The sequence below is a fragment of the Crinia signifera genome, chromosome 2 (genome assembly GCF_055691185.1).
Source record: "Crinia signifera chromosome 2, ASM5569118v1, whole genome shotgun sequence".
Classification (NCBI taxonomy): Eukaryota; Metazoa; Chordata; class Amphibia; order Anura; family Myobatrachidae; genus Crinia; species Crinia signifera.
This window is the reverse complement of record NC_139218.1, coordinates 97,956,534-97,981,396: the sequence shown is the minus strand read 5'-3', so window position 1 is coordinate 97,981,396 and position 24,863 is coordinate 97,956,534. Positions and strand designations below refer to the sequence as shown.

General features: G+C 42.6%; 1 protein-coding gene across 7 annotated transcripts in view; it reads left to right on the top strand.

Annotated features, from left to right (window-relative positions):
• Nucleotides 1-24,863, top strand: part of MID1 (midline 1) — a 352,642-nt gene that overhangs the window by 256,842 nt on the left and 70,937 nt on the right. For 5 of the 7 annotated variants that reach the window (XM_083172594.1, XM_083172596.1, XM_083172597.1 and 2 more), the window contains exon 3: nucleotides 10,001-10,096. The exons of the other annotated variants lie outside the window; for them this stretch is intronic. In XM_083172594.1, the coding sequence (XP_083028720.1) occupies nucleotides 10,001-10,096 (96 nt within the window). The remainder of the gene's footprint in view (nucleotides 1-10,000; nucleotides 10,097-24,863) is intronic. 7 annotated transcript variants of the gene reach the window in all.

Below are 24,863 nucleotides of genomic sequence, written 5' to 3'. Positions count from 1 at the left end.
ATTGAGACTGCGCCTTATAGTCCGGTGCGCCTTATAGTGCAGAAAATACGGTAAGTTAATACACAGTTACACAAACAGTGGCATTGTTGGTGCCCCTATCAGAGTGAAAGAGAAGCGTATTGAAACAACATTGCTGCCTATTTCAAACAGCCAATAGGTTTGCTGGATTACAGCCAAGCAGAATTATGCTTGTTATCATCATCCACTGAACTCAATCAGAGCTTAAATGTATACTTTACTATTGGGGAAGAATATAAAACAGGGTGTGCATTAGCTGTAAGGTGTTATTTTAAATGATCTACTTTATTGAACTTTTACTCAACGTGGGGAGAATTAAATTCAGCATGATGGCTGCAACACGGCATTCTGAAACAGTGCCCTATGGCCAATGAAGTTACAAGAGTACTGTATATGTCAGGTATGAGCACTGCTGAACATTGCATTGAATCAGAACAATAGACTTGATATAACAATTGCAGTATCAGTCTGAGCTAAATAAAAAAATATACATGCATGCCATGCACCATTTCCACCTGGTCTGACACTTTCACATTAAACACGGGTCACCCATTATACATCGGCAACCCGGGTTTAACTTTTCTTGTAACCCAGTTGCCGGGTTGGTTGACCCAGGTTATTAGGTGTGGTGCAATAGGCCAAATAGCATAAATTCAAAATCGCAAGTGAAGATAGTCAAGATTATATTGTTCTGCTCCCCAGCCCACGCCCCCCCCGCAACCGCTGATGAAAAGGAGACACTGAGCAATATGATTGCTCAGCAATATATTGCTCAGCAATCGTATTGCTCCGTATGTACACAGCTTAAGTTTTTGTCTAATGCAGGTGATGGTAATTTTATTACAAATCAATTGGAGTAAAACCAATGTATGATTAAAATACAACACAATGTTAGAGGGCTGTTCTAGCTTTAATATAAAAGAGTGACACTCACGTGCATATTTTATGTAGTGTCCAGGCTTAGATGACAATATATGGATGACTGAGCTATTGCACCACTTCCTTGCATGTCTAAATTCCATATTTTAGCCTTGACATAAATCTGGGGACAGGCAGCTGGGTGCCTCCACGCTCCAGGGAACCGGGATATTTGTGTGTAACAGAAGTGACTGTACATGTGTGGCTTCAGCAACTGCTAGTTCCTTTTTTCTGGCAGGCTCGTCGAGTGGATATTCATGTAACCTCTCACTGGTTATATGCTAGCTAGATGGATGGCACAGATGCCTAGAGAGGTGGAAGACTACAAGCTGTGTGCAGACCACACAATATAAGGCAGACAAGCAGAAAAGGGACAAGCACTTTTCATGCAGGGGTTTAAACATATTTGAAAATATGACTTCCTGTGTAGGTGACCTACTTTATATCTAAAAATATGTTGGAGGGCAATACAGAGATTTGTGTGACAAACATTTTCTACGTACCAGCGGGTCCCTGTGCTGTGATCTGTTCTAAATAATGCTCTACACCTTCATAAAGACATTAATCAGGCCTCTATAACTTTGAGTCATATAGATATAGGCTTAGGTTGACATCTGAAATAGGTTGACATGGCTAAGGCCGACACTGTTGGAAGGTTGACACAAGTATTAGGTCGACAATGGCATGGTCGACAGTTAAAAGGTCGACGTGAGTTTTTCACTTTGCATTTTTTTTTTTTTGAGCCGACGTGCTGACAGGCGGTATTTCATGCCCTACCATCTACCACGGCGTGGTGGGAGAATAAAATAGTGCCAAAGCATGCAGAGCGTAGCGGGCCATGCGAGGGGACACGGCACACTAAGACGGTGTCCATGTTGACTGTGCCGACACGGGACGAAAACTGTGAAAAAAATCATATTGGCCCTTTGACTGTTGACCTTGCCATTGTTGACCTAATGCTTGTGTCGACCTTCGATCCCTGTCCACCTTAGCCATATTGACCTTTTTAAGGTGTCGACCTAAGCACTGTTGACCTTCAGTGGTCGGCCCAATGCATGTCAACCTAAATTGGATCGACCCAATGACCCATACCCATCTGAAACCGCAAATGTTCTTCCCGTTCCTGGAACTAGTTCTAAGAATCAAAAATGTCACCAAAGTAAAATGTGCCACAAGTTCCAATAGTAGAAAAAAAGCAGTGTCCGAGACAATGGGGAGATGGATCAAGCGGTGCAAAAAGTGGACAAATGCAGATGTGGGCCATAGCAACTAATCAGCTACTAGGTAGCATTAAACAAGTACATGCTAAAAAATAAGTAGACGTTGATATAGGCAGATACAACACCCTTTCCACTGCTGGATACGTCTCCCTTAATGTTTTATATGGTAAAGTGAATGCTATGTTGTAATTGTTGGGTGAGGCTGGTATCACATGCAGAAAAAGAGAGGGATCGATTTACAAGTCTTGCGGCTCTGTAAATAAAACAGGCGCCTACCTGGGTGTTATGCCTAGCTGCTCCCACAGGGGGATGTCAACTCCCCTCTAATATATACGGAAAAAGAAAAGCAAGGGTGGAGCGCTAAAAAATATCGTGGTTCAATTGGGTATCACAATAATAACACTTTATTACATTAAAAATGTATGCATAATACATACACTTATTATTCAATTGGAATAAAAAAACCAGTACAAATGGCAAGTATTAGCAATAACAAGAGTAATAATTTTGATAACCAATTGGTAGTATAATAAAAGGTTGTATCCTTCATTTTAGGTATCGCATGCAGTACTTTTTGGGATAGATACAATTAGCTGAACAAAGAGAATGGAGAAGTGCATCCTAATATATTTTATATACATTATTCAGTACATCAGTACCAGCATCTCTTGATTACAGAGTGGTTTCTGCTTGTGTTTAGTTTATATTTGGCACAGAACAAAGTATCACGTGTCACCGTACACGTCTAATGCTCAGAGATGTTTTACGTTTGGCTTTGTAATCCTCTAATCTAGAACTGTTCTTACATATTTCACAGATAAGGGTTAGTTTCCTTCCGGATCAGCCCCGGTAGGTCAGGCACACTCTGAACTTTAATAGAGACATCATTCTGACTTCTCATTGCTATGGGAGACGGCAATAGTAGTATCTCATTTGTGGTTTTATTGCATGACTAATGCTCATGTATATTAATACATACTGAAGTCTGAATGTATCACGTGAGTTAGCTTGTTAAAATACTATTGCACTACTTTATTTTCTGCTTTATTTACATCTTTTTTATGTTCTTTTTTTCAGTTGTATCCCCCTATTGATGTCCAGGAAGTTTTCTTCTTCTTGCACCATTTGATATATTCATCTCTAATGTGTTGCGTTGTGAAGCATAATTATAGTGGCATGACATTATATACATTATATGACATGACATTATATACATTATATAAGAAGAGACTGTCATTGTTCAAACCCAGCCTGTAGCTCAGCAGTTAGCTGATTGGCTGGTGCTTTATCTCTGTCTACTTTATCTCTTTACAAGGCTTAGTATGTAGGGATCAACGTCTTGGGATTGGCCCTTTCGCTAATATACCACTGTGACATATTAAAGCCAGTGAACATATTTGATTGTCCAGTTCTGTATTACAGTAGCTGCAGGGAACATCTGTATGTTACAGTACCAAGGTACTTAGTATTATTTGATGTAAGTAGTAATTCATTCTATGGGCACTGTTGCCGATAGATCGGTGGAAGGGGAGCATGAGTAGTCTTTTTTTTCAAACTATATGCAATATGTAGCACTTATCCAGGTGTGATATGGGGGGTCTGACGGTCAGTAGACCAATGTCTGAATTCAGTCTGCCGGTACTCAGACAGCGGGGCGAGCGCAAAGATGACCCTTGCAGGCTCACTGCACTTGCCACAGGTAATATTCTACCTCTATGGGGTTGTGGACCCCCATGAGGGAGAATAGCCTTGGCTTTTAACAGTCAGGATTCTGACGTCAGCCTACTGACTGTAGAAATCTCGACTGTTGGGAGGTCATCCAGCACCCCACTTATCCTTGCCTATTCTCTATAGATTGTAAGCTTGTGAACGGGACCATAATACTGGTTTATTTGTCTGTTATTACCCAGTATTTCTCTTTCAATGGTCCTGGTGACACAGCTCAACACTGGGATGTAGGAGGGTCCGAAGGAGCCAGGCACCTATCCTAAAGCTTTAGAGGGTAGGCTCCTCCCCTACTGCATCCCTGGACTCTTCAGTTCGTGTTAGGTGCCCACTGGAGTGGGTGCTATTCTAAAGGGCTGCAGGAGCAGCCGAAGAATTAGAGTAGTTAGGGGATTTTTATTGTTTTATTAACTTTCACCCTAGCTAGGTAGGCACAGTGTGAGGATTCTCATAGTGAATCCTCACACTGCTTGCGCAGCAGGAGCTGACAGAAGCGCGTCCTGTCAGCTCACTGTGCACAAGGGAGACACTGTCTGGTCCCCCTGTGCAGCGCTTATAGCCTTTTCTAAAAGGCTGCCTGGGCTCCGGAGTACCCTGAAACCGGCTCCACGTTTAGGTGGGGATCATGGGGGACAGGCGCTCCGTGATGGCGGCGGCCATTTTATGCGGAGCTTACACGCTGAGCTCCTAGATGAGAGGACAGCAGCGTTGTGACAGGCATGTTCCAAGTGATCCCCATTTGAGGGGGAGACACTGGAACTAGGAAATCCTACCTAAGGAGCGGCTTGCTGGGGGTGGTTGGCGCCAAAAGGTCACGGACCCCGCAGCAGCAGGGACCTGTGGTCTCTTCCTTCACTCTGACTTTGGCGCCTTTCAGAACGCTTGCAGCGGAGCTGAGCTGGCTTACTGATCCTGGTAGAGTGACTTGGATTTCCTGGGCATCGCTTCCCCGCAGTTGAAACCAACAGACAGATAAGTGATTGGGTGCATTGCCTCTGTATAAACGCTTGTACATTGTTTGCACTGTGTATACTGATAGATATACATTTATCACTTGCATCATGTCTGAGCATCAGGCTGTGGTTTTGGGGGAGGGAGCCCTTAATGCACTGAGCGCGTGCAATGTTTGCACACAAAAGTTTGTCCCTGAGCAGATGGCCAAGGGGGGCTTATGTATTACTTGCGCTGATGTGAGACCCATGGGCAGTGATCCCCATAGGGCAGAGCATATGGAACCTGCGTGGGCCAGGGCCCTAGGCAGGTCAGTAAACGCTTTGGTGCAGCTTTTGGACAGGCAGAGTGATGGGCTGGTAGAATCACAGAGACCTATGCCATCATCTCAGCAGTCGTCTGGCTCCTTGCCTCTTACCCAGGCAGATCCTGCACTTATCCAGGTGATGCAGGATACTGCAAAAGGGATTAACAGGTTCAGTGAAATGCTGGACAAAATGGATGAAAATGTGGCAGGGACCCCTAGAAGGTCTTATGCTTTAACTACTGTGGTAGATGAAGAGGAAGGAGAGTATACTGACATCCCCTGGGATCAGGGTGATGATTTGGAAGAGAACTCTGCTGCTGGTATAGAGGATCTCATTGTAGCTGTGAAGCAGGCTTTAAAGCTGACTGTGGAGGATAAGACTCCTGTTAAAGGTGTTTTTAAGCGACAGCGGAAGGAGGCTGTTACTTTTCCTTCAGATGAGGGGTTACAGGAATTGTTAGAAGGGGCTTGGAAAACTCCTGATAAGAGGCTTCAGATGCCAAAACGATTCCTAAATCTGTACCCCATGCCAGAGTCTCATGCGGAGCTCTGGGAAAGGGTCCCAGTTGTGGACGCTTCAGTGGCACGTTTGTCCAAGGCTACTGTATTACCAGTACAGGGCGGTGCAGCTTTTAAAGATTCTGTGGATAAAAAGCTGGAGGGAAACCTCAAGGCTATCTTTGAAGGGGTGGGGTTTACCTTACGACCCCTTATTGCTTCAGCCTGGGTTTCTAAGGCCATGATAGAGTGGGCTGGTGAATTATGCACCATGCTGCAGGCTGACCCGAGTGCATTACTGCTTGCAGAAAAGATTAAGGCAGCAGCAGAATATGCAGTTGAAGCAGAGGAGGAAGCTATTAAAATGGCAACCCGAGTGTCCACAGTCTCCATTAATGCCAGGAGAGTGCTTTGGCTTAAAGCCTGGGAAGCAGACAATGAGTCCAAGAAGGCTCTGGAAACATTAGCCTTCAAAGGAAAGGTACTCTTTGGTACCGAATTAGAGGAGATTATAAAACAGGCCACAGGCGGCAAAAGTACATTCCTGCCGGCCTCCTCAGCAAAGCAGACATCCAGATTTTCTGCTTTTAAGCCGTCCTTTCGGCCCTCCCCTAGAGGTGGTGCGTCCTTTCGAGGACAGTCTTTCAGGGGAAGGTTTCAGCCCTCTAGAGGCAAGACACAAAAGTCAAAATTTGGCTCTTTTCACAAGAAGCCTGCCAATAAAGGAGAGGATAAACCCTCTGCATGACTGTCAGGGGCTTTGCCCGACAGTGACAAAAGTGGGCGGGCGTCTCACACTCTTCAGGGACGCTTGGGCTTCTCTAGACCAGGATGCCTGGGTGCTAGACATCATAACACAGGGTTACAAAATCCCTTTCAGAGGGCCACCTCCGAAGAGGTTCATTCCCACATCCTTACCAAAGGAGGCACGGCTGCGTACAGCTCTTGTGAGAGCAGCGCACTCCCTTTTGAAAAAAGGGGTGGTGACACTAGTCCCCAAGACAGAGTGGAAGAAAGGCTTTTACTCCACGCTGTTCCTGGTGCCCAAACCAGACGGGTCTTTCAGACCAATACTAAATTTGAAGTCTCTAAATGTTCATTTATGGGTAGACCATTTCAAAATGGAGTCTCTACGGTCAGTACTCCTGAGTCTGGACCAGGGAGAATTTTTGGCGTCCATGGATGTCCAGGACGCATATTTGCACGTTCCTATACACCCGGAGCATCAGACCTTGTTGAGGTTTGCCATAGGAGACCTGCATTTACAATTCCGGGCGTTACCCTTTGGGCTAGCAACCGCGCCAAGGGTATTCACAAAGATAATGTCAGTAATGGCGGCGGTGCTGAGGCTCAGGGGAATCACAGTAATACCCTATTTGGACGATCTCCTGTTCAAAGCAGAGTCAGCAGCCATGCTGCAGAGTCACTTGGCAGAGGCCATCAGTTTTTTGCAGGCTCACGGCTGGATTTTAAATTTGCAAAAATCTCAGTTGGTACCGTCACAAAGGCTCCAATTCTTGGGAGTCATACTGGACACCCATCTTCATCGGGTATTCCTCCCGGAGGTAAAGGCCAGGGATCTGGTCACCCTAGTCCAGGAGATTCTCAGGGCTCAGAGCATTTCAGTATGGAGGTGCCTCAAGCTCCTGGGGAAGATGGTGGCGTCATTCGAGACGCTTCAATTTGCCAGGTTCCACTCTCGGAGGTTCCAATGGAACATTTTGTCAGCTTGGTCAGGAGACACTTTGACCATGAAATCCGAGATGATAGTGCTGTCTTCGGACACCCGAGAATCCTTGAAATGGTGGACAGAAGTAGATTCCCTTCAGTGGGGTCGGTCATTACAGACCTGGGACTGGTTGATAGTAACTACCGACGCCAGTCTCAGGGGCTGGGGGGCAATAGTCCTGGATCTCAGGCTTCAGGGCCTGTGGACGGCAGAGGAATCAGCGTTACCAATCAACATCTTGGAGCTGAGAGCTGTCTGGAAAGTCATTTCCTTGGCGGGAGACAGGTTACAGAACCTCCCTTTGAGGATTCAGACCGACAATGCCACAGCTGTGGCGTATCTGAATCACCAGGGAGGTACACGCAGCAAATTGGCCATGTGGGAGGTGTCCAGAATCTTCCTATGGGCGGAACAGAATGTTCCAGCTGTATCGGCTATATTCATCCCAGGAATAGAGAATATAGAAGCCGACTTCCTGAGCAGGGAGGAGCTCAAGGAAGGGGAATGGAGCTTACACTCAGGTGTTTCACCAAATCACTTCGATGTGGGGAACTCCGGATGTGGACCTGATGGCATCCAGGATCAACCGTCAAGTGCCCAGGTTCTATGCCAGAACAAGGGATCCACTAGCGGAGGCAGTGGATGCCATGACTATTCACTGGCAGGGAGATCTCCTTTATGCATTCCCACCAGTACCAATGTTACCGAGACTTCTGAAGAAAATACAGGGGCAGAAGGTTCCAGTGATCTTAGTGGCCCCGGATTGGCCAAGGAGATCCTGGTACTCGAGGCTTCAGAGGTTGTCTGTGGACTCATGGCGTCTACCTCTGAGACCAGACCTTCTAAGACAAGGCCCATTCAATCACCTGGATTCAGATCGATTGATTTTGACGGCCTGGCTATTGAAACCACCATTTTGAAAAGAAAAGGGTTTTCTGAGGCAGTAGTACAGACTATGATAAAAGCCAGAAAAGCTGTATCTTCGGCAAATTATTATAGAGTCTGGAAGACTTACATTCGATGGTGTGAGAGAAGAAAGGCTCATACATCTCATTTTAAGCTATCAAGAATGATGGAATTCTTACAAGATGGTTTTTCATCGGGCCTAAGCCTTCAGTCACTGAAGGTGCAGATTTCGGCCTTGTCCATCTATTTCCAGAAAAAGATAGCCATTTTGCCGGAAATTCAAACCTTTTTACAAGGAGTATTCAGGTTGAAACCTCCATACAAGCAACCAGTAGCACCTTGGGATCTATCACTGGTTTTGGAATGCCTTCAAAAGGCACCTTTTGAACCTTTAAGGTCGGCTGACTTTAAGTTTCTCACGTGGAAGCTAGTGTTTTTGTTAGCAGTAGCATCTGCTAAAAGAGTTTCAGAATTGGGAGCTTTATCATGTAAACCTCCCTTCTTAATTTTTCATGATGACAGGGCTGTTTTAAGAACAGTGCCTCAGTTTTTACCGAAGGTGGTATCTACCTTCCATTTAAATCAGGAGATAGTTCTACCTGTGTTTCAACCCCCAGAGGGTTCTAAGAAAAGGGACAAGTTGAGAACTTTGGATGTTGTGCGTGCCTTACGCATATATGTGGACAGAGTGAAGAGTGTCAGGAAGACTGACACATTGTTGGTATTGTATGACGTACACAAGATTGGTTGGCCTGCATCTAAGCAGACTATTGCTAGGTGGTTGCGGTCTGTGATAGCCTTTGCATACACCAAAGTGGGTAGACCAGTACCGGCCAAAATAAATGCGCATACCACCAGGTCAGTTGCCACCTCTTGGGCGGTTCGACATGGGGCCACAGCTGAGCAGGTTTGCAGAGCTGCCACTTGGTCATCTGTTCACACATTTGCCAAATTCTATAGATTCCATGAGTTCGCGTCGGAGGACGCATCATTCGGGCGAGCAGTGCTGAGAGCTGCAGACCTGAGCGTACCCTCCCAAAGGACCGGCTCTGGAACGCCCCAGTGTTGAGCTGTGTCACCAGGACCATTGAAAGAGAAAAAGGGATTTTTGTAAGAACTTACCGTTCGAATCCCTTTCTCTGATATGGTCCTGGTGACACAGCGATCCCTCCCTTACGCTCAGTAAGTATGCCAGAAGTTTCATGAGGTTCATGTTAAAATGGTTAAAAGTTAACAGTTTTCTGTTATAAAATGTGCATATAATATGTGCAGGCGTTTGTACTGAGTTAATGTATTCCAGTGGCTTTGAAAGATGAACTGAAGAGTCCAGGGATGCAGTAGGGGAGGAGCCTACCCTCTAAAGCTTTAGGATAGGTGCCTGGCTCCTTCGGACCCTCCTACATCCCAGTGTTGAGCTGTGTCACCAGGACCATATCAGAGAAAGGGATTCGAACGGTAAGTTCTTACAAAAATCCCTTTTTCTAGAAAGCGGTTGGCTTTGAACTTGTAACTTGCTTTCTACAGACACTTCATACCGCCGCTCCCCGACCATCGTAATAGCGCTAAGTTAGACAACCTGTATCAAAATGATGTTGCTAGAAAACAATAAAACATTTTATGAATGTAGTTCTCATCACACAGATCTTTTTTTTTACTTTTCTTTAAGTTTTTTTGAGAAATCTCAAGAATATCACTTTTGATTACATAAGATATATTTACTTTGTATAGCGATACGAGCGTCCCATGTGGATGGACTCCGCTCCCCTGCTCTGCTCTGGAGAAGTTACAGAGGCAAAGTACACCGGCCAGAATACAAACTGTAAGGTATGTGGCCCTTCAATCAATGACCCTTTTGTTTTATCAGTGCTTCTGGCTCTTCACTGATGTTGAACGACAAACAAAGTACAGTAAATCCTGCCAGAGGGCAAGCTGGAAATTGTAGTTCAAATATACAGTAGCTGGAGAGCAATTAACAGACAGCCACATAATACACTTAGTGGCATTTCTACCTTATTTATAGTACTCAGTACCACCTTAGGAGATGGGCTAATGCACTGTTTGTACTTCCACAGGCTAAACGTTGACAGCCGGTAATTGTAGCAGAGCCGAGTCCAATGGTTCCCAAAATTTCTTGACCTGGGTGCCCTAGAATATCAGCATTTGTTCAAGGCACCCCTAGTCAAAAAGTTTCTTCTGAATAAATAAAAAAATAAAGTCAATTGTGATTAACTGTCACCGTCGGGTTCAGGTGGGGAACATAGCAGTGGTTCTATTTGTCCATACATTTTATGATTGGCAACCACTAGCACTGGTTTTGCCTATCACTTTCAGCATAAATAATTTGTTTTGGTCATGGAACCCCAACCCGGGGCAGCCTTGCAAACATCTCAAGGCACCCCAGGGTGCCTAGGCACACAGTTTGGGATTCACTGGCCTAGACCATGAACTGTGGGTGCATAGATGCTAGCCTGCTTTGTAGGCTCTTCCCATTTCATTTTCCCCACCGTCAGTACACATATTTTTAATTTGCTCATTCATGCTCTCACACCCCCTCAGTCACATTTCTGTACCTGGGGGAAGAAGGGCACCGCAGCATGCACTTTCTCCAGGCGGCATGGCACTAGGACACAAGATATGTAGCATGCAAAAAAAGGGGAATTATTTTGTGTAGATGGGCAGTCAAGGAAGAAAAAGGGGCAATTCCATGAACAAATCCTTAAAATCTAGATGCCAAGGGTTGCTGGGAGCCAGGCACTGAACGCTGTCAGTGTAACCTTAATTGTTTGAATTGGGAATTATGTAATTTAGGTATTTTTTTGTAGGGCATCTATTTTTTTCTGAGAAGAAACCAGTGACTATTTGGTAAGAATAGCATATCCTCTTGAAGGTATTGATAATATGTTTGGGTATGGTATAACTTACCGACAGTCTGGATTACAACGGTTATTTCTCTGACATTGGAATCCTCACTGTCAGGAGCTAGACAAGGGGGTGAGCGCATTTAAGCCACTTGTGGGCTTAAATCCCTCTATTGGGGTCATGGTGGACCCCCATGAAGGAAAATAGCCTGTGTAAAGCTGGGTACACATATATACAATCGTCGGGCCGTTCTTCCAATCTGGGGGCAAACGGCCGTTCGATTGTATAGGTGTGTACGCTGTCCCAATTGCTGCTGTGCGACCGATAAACGGCCAAAAACGCTCTTGGCCGTCCACGGTCGGTCGGTCGAAGGTTCTTTGCTGCTTAATATTTCATCCGACAGGACGGCTCCATATCGGAACAAAAGTGAAGTGTGTACGCACCTTCGATGGATATGCTTGACAGTTTGACAAAGCACGGTGGTATGCTGCATTATGAGAGACCCTGTAACCCTTTGCCTGCTGTTTTAACTAATGTGTGTTTAATGTCTCACTGCTCAACACTTTAGACGCATCACTTTAAGACATTAATCAATGTTGAAGTTTTAATAGTGTTTTATGGTGCCCTGAAAAGAGCTTCCAGCCCACTCTATTAAAACTTCAACATTGATTAATGTCTTAAAGTGATGCGTCTAAAGTGTTGAGCAGTGAGGCATTAAACAGACATTAGTTAAAACAGCAGGCAAAGGGTTACAGGGTCTCTCATATACTTCTTCTTGTGATTGTTTGGACGGGAGTACATCGGACGTCGCAAGTAAAATTGTACATATGTGTACGCGCAGAACGGTCGTATGTTTTGGACGGCCGAACGTGTATTCGGTCGATCGAACGGTCGCAAGAAAAAGGAAATTGTACATATGTGTACCCAGCTTTAGTCGGAATTCTGACTGTCTGACTCCTGACATCCAGGATTCCGATGTCAGAGAAATGACTGTTGGAATCCCAACTGTTGGTAGGTCATCCAACACTCCACATGTTTCTGTTACTTACTTCGACATCGTCTTACCCCTTCTTCATAGGCCGAGGAGTATTGCGCTGCTCTCTATGTAGATATTTGCACAGAACTCGATAGTTCTGTAATGAACAGCAGCTGACCATTCCCATACCAACCCCATACTACTGCAGTGGCAGAACACTGACATTCCAATACGCTTGTATCTTGTCTTTGGGTTGAGCACAGGATATCCTTGTCAAGAACAAGCAGGAAGACAAATGTTGGATGACTGATAAACATAGAATTACAATACGTAGCTGGTGACCCGGGTTGTACAGTAACTTGGATAAGCTGTTTGTCATATAATAGATGACTGTGCAGGTATTAGAATGGTATCCTGATTTAATTTCATTGGGAAGGGCTGAGAGTTGCTTTTAGCTCGCGGCTAATGCAGGGAGACCACTGCATTTAGCAGCAAATCTCGCTGCTTCTGTGGCAAAATGTGCCGATTTCCCCTCGCTCCAAAAACAGAGCGAGGGGGAATTGCTGTATGCGGGGGTGTGGGGGGGGGGGGGTCAGTTGAATACTGACGGGATGAGCGGTGACAGTAAGCAGGCAACACTGCTCGCTGCCACCGCTCGCCCCCGGCATTGAATACACCCCTTTGAGTACTTTCTAGCAGCATCTTTTTCTATTCAAAGATTAGGTTCCAGTATTAAAAATAATGGTTAGAAGTTTTGGTGGCATTTTTACCTAGTAATTGGCAGTCTGCAGCAGCATGTAAAAGCCAGATGACGGATAGACCAGTGAAGGCCGTCTACTTACTTGCTATGCAAAAAAATGTTTTCTAAACATAAAAATCTAATTTCTGTTCCGTGTACAACTGGTCTGGGCAGTTACAGGTTGAGTTTCCCTTATCTGGATATCTCTTATCCAAATTATTCTGAAACCATAGTTTCCGGAATGTACTTTTTCTTTTTTTTGCTAAAAGGACTACTTACGTATGTATAGTACATGTTGTATATGGTAAGAATGATGTTGCATAGCTCCTGACATTTAGCTTCATGCCATTCAGCCTGGTACTTCAGAGCACATTGGAACATGGGAGCAGTTCCAGCTAATATATAATGTATTCATGCAATGACACAATTTACACTGCTTTAACAACATTTGTAGAATACACAAAAGAGATATTAATGCTAAACTCAGTTAGTAACTGAACAGTCTGTATTATATTTACATTGCTTATATAGAACATATATTTCACACCGCATCACGGACCTGGGATATTGCCGCGTTTCTGACGTAACAACCCGATGTGCGGTGTGAAAGCATCAAAGCTTATAACCTGGATGAGCAACTCGGGTTCTAAGAAGGGTTAAACCCAGGTCACCCTCTGTATAATGGACCACCTGGGTTTAATGTGAATGCCATCCCGGGTCCGAACCATGTTTGTGATGTGAATGTGGCATCATTGTGAGTTTGTGGCAGAATAGTGCATGGCCAAGCCCTATGTCAAAGGAAGGGCCAACCATGACCTGTAAACCCCTCAGCACTCCACTCCACTCTTTTCAGACCGGAACATGAAGCCTTGAGGAGCCTTGGGATTGGGGGAACGGTTCATACATAATTTCATTTACATAGAATTCCAATGTCATAGGCGGCATCTGGATGATAGATAGGCAGTGCATAGGTTGAAGGTCAATAGGTCAACACCAAAAGGTTGACATGCACTAGGTCGACATTGATAAAGGTTGACGTGTGCTAGTTCGGCATTGACAGAAGGTCGACACATTTTTTTCCCATTTTTATATACTTTTTCATACTTTAACATGGTGTGCGTAGCGAGTCATGTGAGGGCACGCACTGCACTTATTGGGGTCCATCTGCTCAGGTCGACATAGACATAAGAAACAAAAAAACACATGTTGATGGTTTCCATGTTGACATTTTTCTGGGGTCATCCTTTTGTCAGTGTCACTTATGCACTTTGACATTTTGTTAATGTCGGCCTGCTACACCTTATGGTGTCAACCTATTGACTGTCGACCCTTTGATCCACACCCCATGAGGGATCATCAGTGGAGACGCTAGAAATGGGGTAATTAAAACCTTTAAATATAAGTTACATAGAAGTAGTTTCTTATGCACTAGTGAACCAGAACATAACTTATGCTGACATGTCCACATGAAATATATCTCTAGTCTTTAAAGATTTAAATGGACTCTGAAGCGATCAGAAGTAGAATGCCCTTACATACTGGGATTTGCCTTAAAGGGCGTCTTGTTTGATGTGCACCTGTTCACTTGTATAGCTTCAATTGGATATGACAAATACAAATCAGTTCCAGGCTTAGCTCTTCAGTGATGATCACTAAACATGAATAGTATAAGAGATTGCCTGGCTTCAAGCTGGGATATGTAATCATGTAAACATATTGCAACAACAGAATAAAGTCTTAGGATTGTCTGTCTCTTTTTTGGGTCATTGGAGGATTATGTTTTTGACAGACCTTTTAGAAATGGTTTTACTTTATTAAACACCATCCTTGCTGTAAATCTCACATTTGTTTTATAGGTATTTATGTAGTATCTGGGCTGCCGATTTTCTGATTGTATGCCTTACCTTAAGGCATACAATCAGATGCGATTCAACGCGATTTTCAGCAAAATCGCATCGAATCGCAAGCGATGCGATTTTGCATAGGATTCAATGTTAACAAGGTCCTGTTCATTTCCCCACTATCCAAGTGGGCATGGAGTTGGATATAAACCTGTGGTGAGCGTAGCGAGCCACCGAGCCCGAAGCGTGGCGAGCGGACGCAGATTTCTTAAAAAGTATTCTGTGTCCCCTCGCGGGGCTCGCTACGCTCGCCACACTTCGGGCTCAGTGGCTCGCTACACTCGCCACAGGTTTATATCCAACTCCATGCCCACTTGGATAGTGGGGAAAGGAAAAGGACCCCTTTTTCCCATTGAATTCTATGTTAAAATGGACTCAGACCATTTTAATATTGAATCCTATGGAAAAATCGGGACCATCGCATACGATTTGGTCGCATGCGATGCAATGCTACCGATCCAACACGATTTCTAAATCGGACGCCCAGATACTACATAAGTATCGTTTTATACATTTGCTTACTGTTAAGAAGTCTTGAGATGATAGCCAATGCTACAATATATACTTTTTTTGTTGCAGCTACTAGTTATATAGAAATGACTCCATTTAGGATTACACAGTATTGTTTATATCACTGCTAAGAAATTTCCCCCCTGGATTGAGGATGTTCTCACTCCAAGGGGGTGCAGGTCAACCTACTAGTACTGAAGCCTTATATAAAATTGCTGCCATTATCAAGTTGTTCTATATTTTGGCTACAAGGACTAGATGAAAACACCTCTATTGGGGGTATTCAATCTGTGCCGATTTTTCGATTGTCGGAAACATCGGCTTGATTGGAAAACATGTGGATCAGTGAAAAACTTGCAGATCCATGTGTGCACTCGTTTACGACTAATTTTTTTTTTTAAAGAAAAAGTCAAACTTGCATTGGCAAAAACGGCAGAAAATTGTGGAAAAGGGCCACACTTAATAGGCATGTGGGCAACATTGAATAACCCCCTATAATGTTAAGAGAGGAACGTTTATTTGGGAGACAGATACAGTAGTTACAATTTAATAAGATGGCGTTCTACTGAAGATTGGATTTACTATGGACAACCAATCAGATTCTACTTATTTATTTAGCACCTTTTAGAAGATAATTAATATAATCTGATTGGTTAAAAATAACAACTTTCCACCTCCAATAGAACTCCCATCTTAGTAAATAAACCCGACCGTGCTTAACCCATGTTCCACAAAGGACACTGGTAAAGAGTGCTAATGGCACCTGGTGGAAAGAAAGGGAGACTTCCAGCTTTCCCTAAAACAATGTTTTATACCATCACTAACAGTATCATCAGCTGATGGAATGTGCTGTGAAAGAATGGGCTCATATCCCTCCAGTAAGGGCCTGGTTTAAGCTTTTGGGAACATAGAACAACTAACTAGTGGGGGCCTAACCGATTAAAATATTAGTATGATAGTCACTGTAGTGCTCTGCTGCTCACATTAATCAAAAGTGGTGATGTAGTTACACATGGCAGCCATTGTGCGACCACCTTGATTGCTAAGTCGGTATTGTCTATAGCTGACGTATAGAACCAATTACACTACAGAAATGATACCAAGGTGTATTGACTTGTTTTTGTCAGCTGTAGAAGGCCAACAGCTTATTGGCATATGTGGGAGTTATGTGTAAAAGGGGGGGGGGAGCAAAACTCTACTATAAATGTCACATAGTCTCTGAACCACAGCAGCAGGACTGTCAACACGTGTATTTATTTATATTTTCCCAACGTATTTGTATTAAGCCCTTGGAAGGGATTAGATCACCACTGCAGGGACTGAACACATCATAAATTAACACTTCTATGGTTTTGGCATAAGAAGATACTTTTCAAATGGGAGTTTTTGCATTTAACTAACATATATATTTAACTAACATATGGCATCATAGAGTTAAGTCTTACCCTGGAGACATGACTCTGGCCTAATGTACCAAAACAAAGCAGTGTAGAAATGTATGCACTATGTGATAATGAATTTAAAAGTGGTTGTTTGTGAAAAAATATATATTGAAGCGTCCACATTAGTGATCTACTTTGGCAGTTTACCTAATGTGCAGAGGTCAAACAAGACTGCCAAGGTTAGCAAAACGATGTGCTATACTAGGGAAAGAACGGAGCCAGAGAAGTAACAATTGAGGGCAGCAATCACTTGAAACCAGCCTTAATATCATTGGTATTAGATTAAAACTAAGTTTAGTCCATACAATCCAGCTGGTTATTATTTACTGACCTCTTTTTATTACTAATTGAAACTATCTTGAAACTACAAACTTTAAATAGCAGTGGAGCAATGCAGACCAGACAGTGTGTACCCAGCCTCTAGTACAAAGTGCAGATTTAATACTTAAAACAAATATCCGGCAAGGTCCTGAAGTGTGTAAACGGTCTGACATTCCTTGTATCTATTTAGTTAGTGTTGAATGTTTTTCTTCTAACACCCAAGAAAGCAAAGATATTTCTCTGCTAACCTTGAGCTTTATTAATATGTAAAACATATTTTTCTGGCATTGGATTCTAAAAAAATAAGTTGCATGTTTGGTATTTTTTTTTATTTTTGTTATTTCTAGCATTTATTATGAACATAAAAATGCCTAGAATAATACCCCTTTCAAACCGCACTTGTTAAATGGTATATTGACATTTTTTTTCCCATTTCAAAACGTTTAAGGGTGCAGTGGGAATGCGCCAGAGATGATTTACCGGTTAAAGATAACCGGTATTTCAAAACGTTTAAAAAGCTGTGTTTTATGCAGTGAGAATGGCTCTGAATCGGTATTTAGTAAAAACAACAGATTACAGACCTGTGATAGGCTGTCCCCTGCATTCTGCCTTGAAACGTGTTCAGGGGATTAAACGGGTTGACTGATGTGAATGGTACTTAAACGGTATTTAAAACGGTAATCTACTGCAATGTGAAGGCTCAGACCCGTTTTAAATACTGTTTAAAAATACCGGTTTTTGAAACGTTTTGGCAGTGTGAAAGCGGTATTAAAATGCAATATTTATAAATATTCTTTTAATTCCCCATTACGCCCCTGCAATATATGGGTACAAATGATTCTGCTATATATTTCTGATTCATAATATATATTCTTTATTATGTTTATTATGGTAATAGCTTTTCTATAAAATACAGTATAATCTACTACTAAAGTATGTACATACGATTCAATCCAACATCCCCTTCAGCCCAGATCACCCATACACAATGGAGCAAGATTAATGAACAATCACTGTTCCGTCCTTTAATTAACATATTTTGTTACTGTTCTGTCCTTTATTAATGTATATGATGTCGCTAGGTTTGATGTGCATATCGAAAGCACACGCACATCTAAGGTTACTCTGAGGTAACCTTAGATGTGCATGGGCATTTGGATGGAAGTGGGCGGGTAGCTGACATCCGGCGATGTCAACTGCCAGCCCCCGGCGCCCACGTCACTGGGCGACTTTCATGGGAACACTGGGCGTTCCCATGGGTGCGACTATCTGCCACCTCTCCCCGCCCACAATGTTGGGTGCATGCACCTGGCCAACAATCTGTTCACCGTGGCCGCACGCACCCGGCGTATGCACATGCGCATAAATGCGGCTGCACATATGCCAAACATTGGTCCCCGTGCGAAAGGACCAGAATAACCCCCGAAGTTCTTGTGTGTGCATCTGAACCAAAAATGCCACTGCTGTATTTGTAGGTCGGGCAATGGATAAAAAATGCTGCACTCTGTTTGCTGTTGTTTGGATGTGCCCTTATAAACTCATAATTATGTGTTCTAATCAACAATGCTTAGCTGGGAAATGGAAAGTAGGTGGTAAAGGTTTGGCACACCAAAACATCAACTGTTTTCTTATTTACTTACATTTTTTGGTACTTATATGTTAGTTGGGCGCCCACTAAGCTATTTGCTTAGTTTTCCGCGTCCCCTCGCGGGGCTCGCTACGCTCCGCACTGCTACGGGCTCGGTGGCTCGCGGCGCTCACCACACTACAGTATATAAAATCAACTCCATGCCGACATGGATAGTGGGGGTATGAGCGTACTAACTATAGTGGGCGCCCAACTCACATATAAGTACCCATTTTTTTTATAAAGTAAATAAACTTTTTTTTATGGTTTATTCCTATTAGAAATTATTTATTTTAGAAAATAAAAGCCACCCCACCGTTATATGCATACGTTTTATCTGACTAATACCCATTCTTGAAGACTAACTACAGTGTAATGCTACTACAATACCAGACAATAACAGAGTATATGTCAGTGACTGTAAATTGAAGAGCATTATTTGTTAGAGCTAAAGGCATCCATCTCTCGGTATTACAAAAAGCTAAACCTTGGGGGTTCTCCTCAGTTGGAATCGCTGTCTAATGTCAGTAGGTTTAATGTTGGCTCACATAATGAACTCTTAAATAAATAGTGCCTTTGTACAGCCATACAGTATGCAGCAGTGCGGTGTGTCTGAGATTTAGTGTCATGTAGCAATACATTCATCTATTTTTGTATATGTAGCAGGAATTTTATGATCTCAGCTAGGGGCTGAATTGTATCAGCGTGACACACTATTATTTTTATTACACTGGGTTTTCTGTCTATTTTACTGAACTACTGAATTACTGAACATGGAGAATAGTAATTTCTACTTTACCTCTTCTACATTTTCTCTGTTATCTGAATTTACATTATCTTCACCCTTAGAATTTATAATATAGTCTATTTTTACATGGTATATTATAGTAGCCCAGTGAAATATTAGTTCTCTACGTTTTTTTTGCGACAGTATTTCCCAGAATGAAATGGAATGTTCATCGTGATGGGATGAGTGGGATTATACTAATCTGCCTGCCCTCTGATTAGCTGAACATCTCTATGAGTTCGCATTCTCCATCCATTGTGCCTGACAGAATTTTCAAATGTTTTGCACCGTTTAGTAAATGTGTGTGTGTGTGTGTGTGTGTGTGTGTGTGTGTGTGTGTGTGTGTGTGTGTGTGTGTGACATTGTCATCTGATCAGGTGCTATTGTCCTACAGAATATTAAAATTCTAAAGATACCATGTGTGTAATGTAATGTCGTCCAAGTTCGGTGGCAGTGCGGGATGCCGGCTGAACGTATTTTAAAAGGGGCAATCACTTACAAGGCAAGGACATGCATTGTAAGTGATTGAAAAAGTGTCCGAGTTCAGCCGGCATCCCGCTCTGCCGCTGAACTTGGGAGGCATAACATTCCGCCCCATGCCTACAATATATACAGTGCATGTGGTGCTGCCCAGGACTGGTTCTAGACAGGCCGGCGTGGTCAAGTTATCTCAGAAAACCGACGCAGAATTCAAAATGTGGGTCTGGGTGTGCGGGATGAGACTTGCAAGATTTAGACCACATTTAATTCACAAATTGACAACTTTTGTTTTTCTGCATCGGAAAACATTGCTTGTCTGTCAGAGTATAGCAATTTCAGTAATAACTGTTTAACTGTAGAACGTAATGGGAGACTTTATTTGTCCATGCAGAAGGATGGCTTTCTTATAACTGACAGAACGTTTTCTGCAGGCCTAAATTTCAGTGAGAATAATAAGCAAATGAGCAAAATAGCAAAGCCACTGGGTTAAGGTGAAGTCACAAACAGAAGAAGACCAGTCACCTTACTCCAAAACTGTCAGATATTAGTACATTCCCATACATTCCCATAAATGATGATAGAAAGAAGCCACTGCATTAGGGCAGGTAAGACAAGTTCCTGACTGTACTGACTACATGTCGATGCTGGTGGTGTGACAGATATGCGCTATTCAGCGCTCTCAGGTTGAGTTTTATCTACTAAGGCAGGGGTTTCCAATCTTTTTTGAATCACGGCACCCTAGAGTATCAGAATTTTTTCACGGCACCCCTAAGCCAAAAATAAAATAATTAGACTGGGGTTATATGCAATTCTTAAAGTCAGTTATGTGGTAAAGGACAGGATTTGCTTCTGTTTGTACACATTTTATGATTGGCAGCCACCAGCACTGGTTTTGCTCATAAATAATGAACCATTAATAATTTGAGTTGGTCCTGGACCACCAACCCAGGGCACCCCTGCATGTGTCCCGAGGCACCCCAGGGAGCCACGGCACACAGTTTGGGAACCACTGTACTAAGGTCTATGGGAGGTCAGTAGTAGTTACTGTGTACCACTTATTTCAGTAGGGTGCCCAGCATTAGCTAATATTCTGATGCATTAGCTGACATTTTATGTCATTAATGGTACATTGGCAATATTGCAACACATCTGTTCATATATTTATTGAGTATATATATATATATATATATATGTTGGGTGTAGTGCCAGCCAACTACAGCACTTCAGTCTAGGTACACTAGAGACTAGAGTCTGCACTGGCCATCAATATAATTCAGATGCACTGTGCCAACACACAGTTTTCAGGACTCTTTGTGCAGGACAAGCAATTCCACAGGTAACTAACAGGGCATCATTTTCACACATGGCTCCCAACAAGGCCTCTAGTGTGCATGTAACATTAGCTGCTGAGTAAAGTTACTGAGGTAAGGGAAAGGTTTCCTCGCCATTCTCTGTCTTCTGCTCAGAGAATACATTATTCCTGAGCCTCTATTCATTTGCCTACCACAGATACAGTCATTTAGTCTGGGTATCCATATTTAAATCTCTGCTCCTAGTGGTCCGTAACTTTCCATGTATGTTTTGTTCTCCCAGAGACAAATATTATTTAAAATGGCAATCTAAAAGTTGACAATGATACATTAGAAATGTGGTTTTATTCTAGTTGCCTTTGTCTGCCTTTCTACACCTGAACCTTTCACAAACAATGTGTCATTTTCTACTAACGAGTCTTTCCAGACCCTTGTGTACCAGCTGCTGAAGCTAACATTAACACAAATATTTAAGAATCCTTTTATATTTGTAACTTGGGCATTATGTTAATTACCAATGACAGACTGCAAAAAAAAAACCCAGTAAAAACATACAAAAACAAAACAGTACTAAATGCATCTTATGTAGTCATCACTAGAAGTTGGTTTCTCTTCCTGTAGCCAAATAGCTGTTACTATATGCCAGATGTATTAAGCCTTAAGAAGAGGTAAAGTGTATAGTGATAATGAGTGATAAAGTACCAGCCTCTATCACTTCTCAAACACAGCCTGTAATATGGCAGTTAAGGCCTCCATACACTGCGGTGACTTTTCCACTTGGATAATTCGCACACAGTTCTCCCTTGAGCAGGCGGTTCTTTTGCATGCGATATTTCGATATACATGCCAAAATTGCAGTTGAATCGCCCAGTGTATGGGGGCATTTTATTAGCTCATTGGTTGGCCCTTTATCACTCGTTATTACTCTCCACTTTGGGGGTGATTCGGGTTGGCTCACAAAAGCAAACTCCTTCTTTAATAGACAAAACCATGTACATTGCAGGTGGGGCAGATGAATGTGCAGAGAGAGTTAGATTTGGGGAATTTATTTTGTTTCTGTGCAGGGTAATACTGGGTAATTTATTTTTACACTGCAATATAGATATCAGTTTGAAGTACAGACCCCACCCAAATCTAACTCTCTGTGCACTTGTCACATCTGCCCCACCTGCAGTGCACATGGTTTTGTTCATTAAAAAGGAGTTTGCGAGCCAACCTGAATCACCTCCTTTATCTCTTGTTAAAGCTTAATACATCTGGCCCTATGTGCTCATTTAAATTGGATGAATGGTTTTCTCTAATGGGGCCTACACATGGAGCCAATGTAGTAATTTTCTAAGCGATCTAGTCAGATTGCTTACAAAGTGGGCTGAAATCGCCCTGTGTGTAGGCCCCAAAACAGTTTCGTAATTGCCTATGTAATTTACTATGTGCGTTAAAAGATTTATTGAATGTACTCCAAAGGAGAAACTACTTACAAACTATGGGGTCGATCCTATCAGTGCCGAAGGGTGCGAGTGGCGTGCGTTTAAACACTGAAAACGGCACCCAAATTAAGCCCATCTTGCACCCCTTGCTGGGCCAAATTTGCTTAAAATTGTTTGCACCCATAAAGTGCGTGAGGTGCCATGATGATTTGCGAGTGCGAATCATCCGCACCTAATAGGGTCGACCCCAGTATATAAAGTATAATAATGTGGGGGGAATTCAGATGGGCAAAGGGGGCGAATTGCCGTTGCCGCTGTGTTTAAATGCCCCCAACAACAGCAGTCCCTTCGCCCAACCAGCTGAATGCCCAATTTGCCTACAACATACCTTGTATATTAGGTCAAAAATTCCTTTGTTTAGATAAGTGTATTGCGTCAATCTACTGTAACAATTGCATGGCAACCAATCAATATGTTCCTTTGAAACTCCTGATATTAATTGGAGCAATAGAACATGTCTTTGTAATGTACACTAGAGTATAGAGAGACTCCTTAACTATTATCTTTTACTAATACAGGTTGAGTATCCCGTATCCAAAATGCTCGGGACCAGGAGAATTTTGGATAACAGATTATTCCGTATTTAGGAATATTTTAATATTTCAATTATGTATTTTGAAGTATCTTGCATGTATGCTGTATAAACACATAAAATACACACAAATATATTTTATTACCACATAAAATACACACAAATATATTTTATTTGTTCAAAAAACAAGGTTTCAAAACATGAAACAAAATCTGTGTACTATCTAAGATATTAAATTTGAATACCAAGCAATAATTTTCTTGCACATATATAGTGCCAGTTACATATCATGTCACCAGTAGTGCTGTTACAAATGTCCCCAGTGAGTTTTTAGCAAAAAAATATATTTTTTTTCACTTTCTGGAATGTATGGTTTTCGGAATAATTCGGATAACGGATACTCGGATACGGGATACTCAACCTGTATTAACAAATATTAAATAGTAACAGGAACACTAGAATCTGTATGGTTTATAGCTCTTTATTTGAATTCATACTTTGTGAAGAAAAGGAAGTATTTGTTCACTGCATTGATCGATTGCTAGATGTTGATGTCACAGATATTTCATTTTTAGCCTCCTCAAAGAAAACAGCTTCCTACATGCAAGCTTTGTGCCATGTTAGATGGTCAGGTTAGTCTTGTTGATCAAATTAACTGACCTGCTAGGTGCAAAAGAATTTGCTTTCGTGCACGAACACACTTTACTGAACTTTACTAACATGAGAATGCCCATTCACACCACGTTCTGCCTCCCTTGTCAAAAGTGTGGATGCTACCAGAATACAGTTGACTACATTCTCATATTGGGGCAGATGTATTAAGCCAGATAAAGTAGTAAAGTGGAAGGTGATAATGCATCAGCCAATCAACTCCTAACTCATGTTTCAAACACAGTTGATTTGGCTATTGCTTTATTACTTTCCACTCTACTGTATCTCCACTTTATCACCGCTTTACCAGGCTTAAAGGTGCCCATACACTTGTCCAATTTGGGCCGATTTTGCCTGATCCAGATGGATCGGCCCAAGAAATATACCCAAATTGGATGTTTACATCCCCTCTGACCCGATGCTCGGTCCCGTGTGCATCGGGATAGAGTGGGGAGGTTGGACGGGCTGCACATTCAATCTATCGGATTGGACCCATCAGTGGCACATTGCGGGTGCTTTATAGCACCCATGATGTGTTGGTCCGATCCGCAGGTGTGCCAACGGTGCTTCAATGCTGGCACGCACCTATTTGCAGCAGCGTGGTCCAGGCAGCCATATTTTAAAAAAATACGTTGAAAAGACTGGCGGGAAGCGCAGCAGCAACTTCCCGGTGATTACATGCAATAAATCATGTGCAATTTTATTTCATGTAAAAATCATGGGCTAAATAGCAAACGAGCCTCCCGGGGAGCTGCAGGGGGGCTCTCAAGGGCAAATTGAACAAGTCCTTAGGATAAGCCGGACTAGTGTATGGAGGCCTTAATACATCTGGCCCATAGTGAGCACTAATGTTATCAAATTCTCATACAAAGTTGAAGTGTGATTTTAGTGTGAAAGGGGTATTTGTGTATTTCCCTTGCATTCAGTTTATTTATATTTTATAGCATAAGTTCAGACATTTTTGTAGAA